This window comes from Galeopterus variegatus, unplaced genomic scaffold, assembly GCF_000696425.1.
Source record: "Galeopterus variegatus unplaced genomic scaffold, G_variegatus-3.0.2 Scaffold5316, whole genome shotgun sequence".
Lineage (NCBI taxonomy): Eukaryota > Metazoa > Chordata > Mammalia > Dermoptera > Cynocephalidae > Galeopterus > Galeopterus variegatus.
The window spans coordinates 148,591-149,596 of record NW_007731427.1 but is presented as its reverse complement, the minus strand read 5'-3'; the positions used below and the strand labels follow the sequence as shown (position 1 = coordinate 149,596).

The window sequence follows — 1,006 nt, the reverse complement described above, 5'->3', positions numbered from 1 at the left end:
TTATCTGCCAGGCACTGTTTTAAGCACTTACCTGTGTTTACTCCTTTAATCTTACAACAACCCTTTGAGGTAGGTCCTGTTATTATTTCTTAAGAAGAGCAAAAGGAAGCACAGAGAAGTTAAGTAACTTGCCGAAGGTCACAGCTGAACAGGGTGCAGAACAGGGTGCAAACCTAGATGGTCTGGTTCGGGAGCTGCGTATTTAACCACTATGCCTTGTTTTTTGGAGCAGGGAATTGGAAGCAGTTGTGTCTCCAAAGTTTCTTTAGGTTAGTATTAACACATGCAATGATATTTGAATTCCTTAAGTGCACAGCAGTGAGGAAGTGCAGAGGCCACAATGCTAGCAGAGTGGAATTTTTGTTTTTAGCAGGACGTACAGTAATGGAATATCTGATTGTGGTTCCTCAGCAGAATTGGCATGAAAGCCCAGTCCACACTCATATTACCCTGTTTATTTCTTCTAGATAAACGAATCCTGAAAGTTGCCATTGTTCTATTGCTGTGCTAGAATGGAGGCCCCACTGGTGAGTTTGGATGAAGAGTTTGAGGACCTTCGGCCCTGCTGCTCAGAGGACCTGGAGGAGAAGCCACGGTGTTTCTATGGCTCATCTCCCCACCATCTAGAGGACCCTTCCCTCTCGGAGCTTGAGAATTTTTCCTCTGAAATAATCAGCTTCAAGTCCATGGAGGACCTCGTGAATGAATTTGATGAGAAGCTCAATGTCTGCTTTCGGAACTACAACGCCAAGACTGAGAACCTAGCCCCAGTGAAGAATCAGTTACAGATCCAAGAGGAGGAGGAGACCCTTCAGGATGAGGAGTAAGACGTTTCAATTGCCTTTTCCTGCTTCAGTCCAGAACCCTGTAGTCTAGGGCTCCTTGACATAGAACTAATTTCTGTCTATAGGTTTATGGGATCTGACTTATATTTTTATGTTATCATAAAAATTAGTGGGGTTGTGTCCTGGTAATTGGCGACATTCTATATATGTCCTTTTTTTTT

General features: G+C 43.4%; 1 protein-coding gene across 2 annotated transcripts in view; it reads left to right on the top strand.

Moving 5' to 3' along the window:
* The first annotated feature begins 465 nt into the window (after positions 1-465).
* FEZ1 (fasciculation and elongation protein zeta 1 (zygin I)) overlaps positions 466-1,006 on the top strand; it is a 42,578-nt gene continuing 42,037 nt past the window's right edge. The window contains exon 1 of one of the 2 annotated variants that reach the window (XM_008589229.1): positions 466-823. In XM_008589229.1, the coding sequence (XP_008587451.1) occupies positions 513-823 (311 nt within the window). In that variant the 5' untranslated portion in view covers positions 466-512. The remainder of the gene's footprint in view (positions 824-1,006) is intronic. The other variant, XM_008589230.1, reaches the window with a different exon arrangement.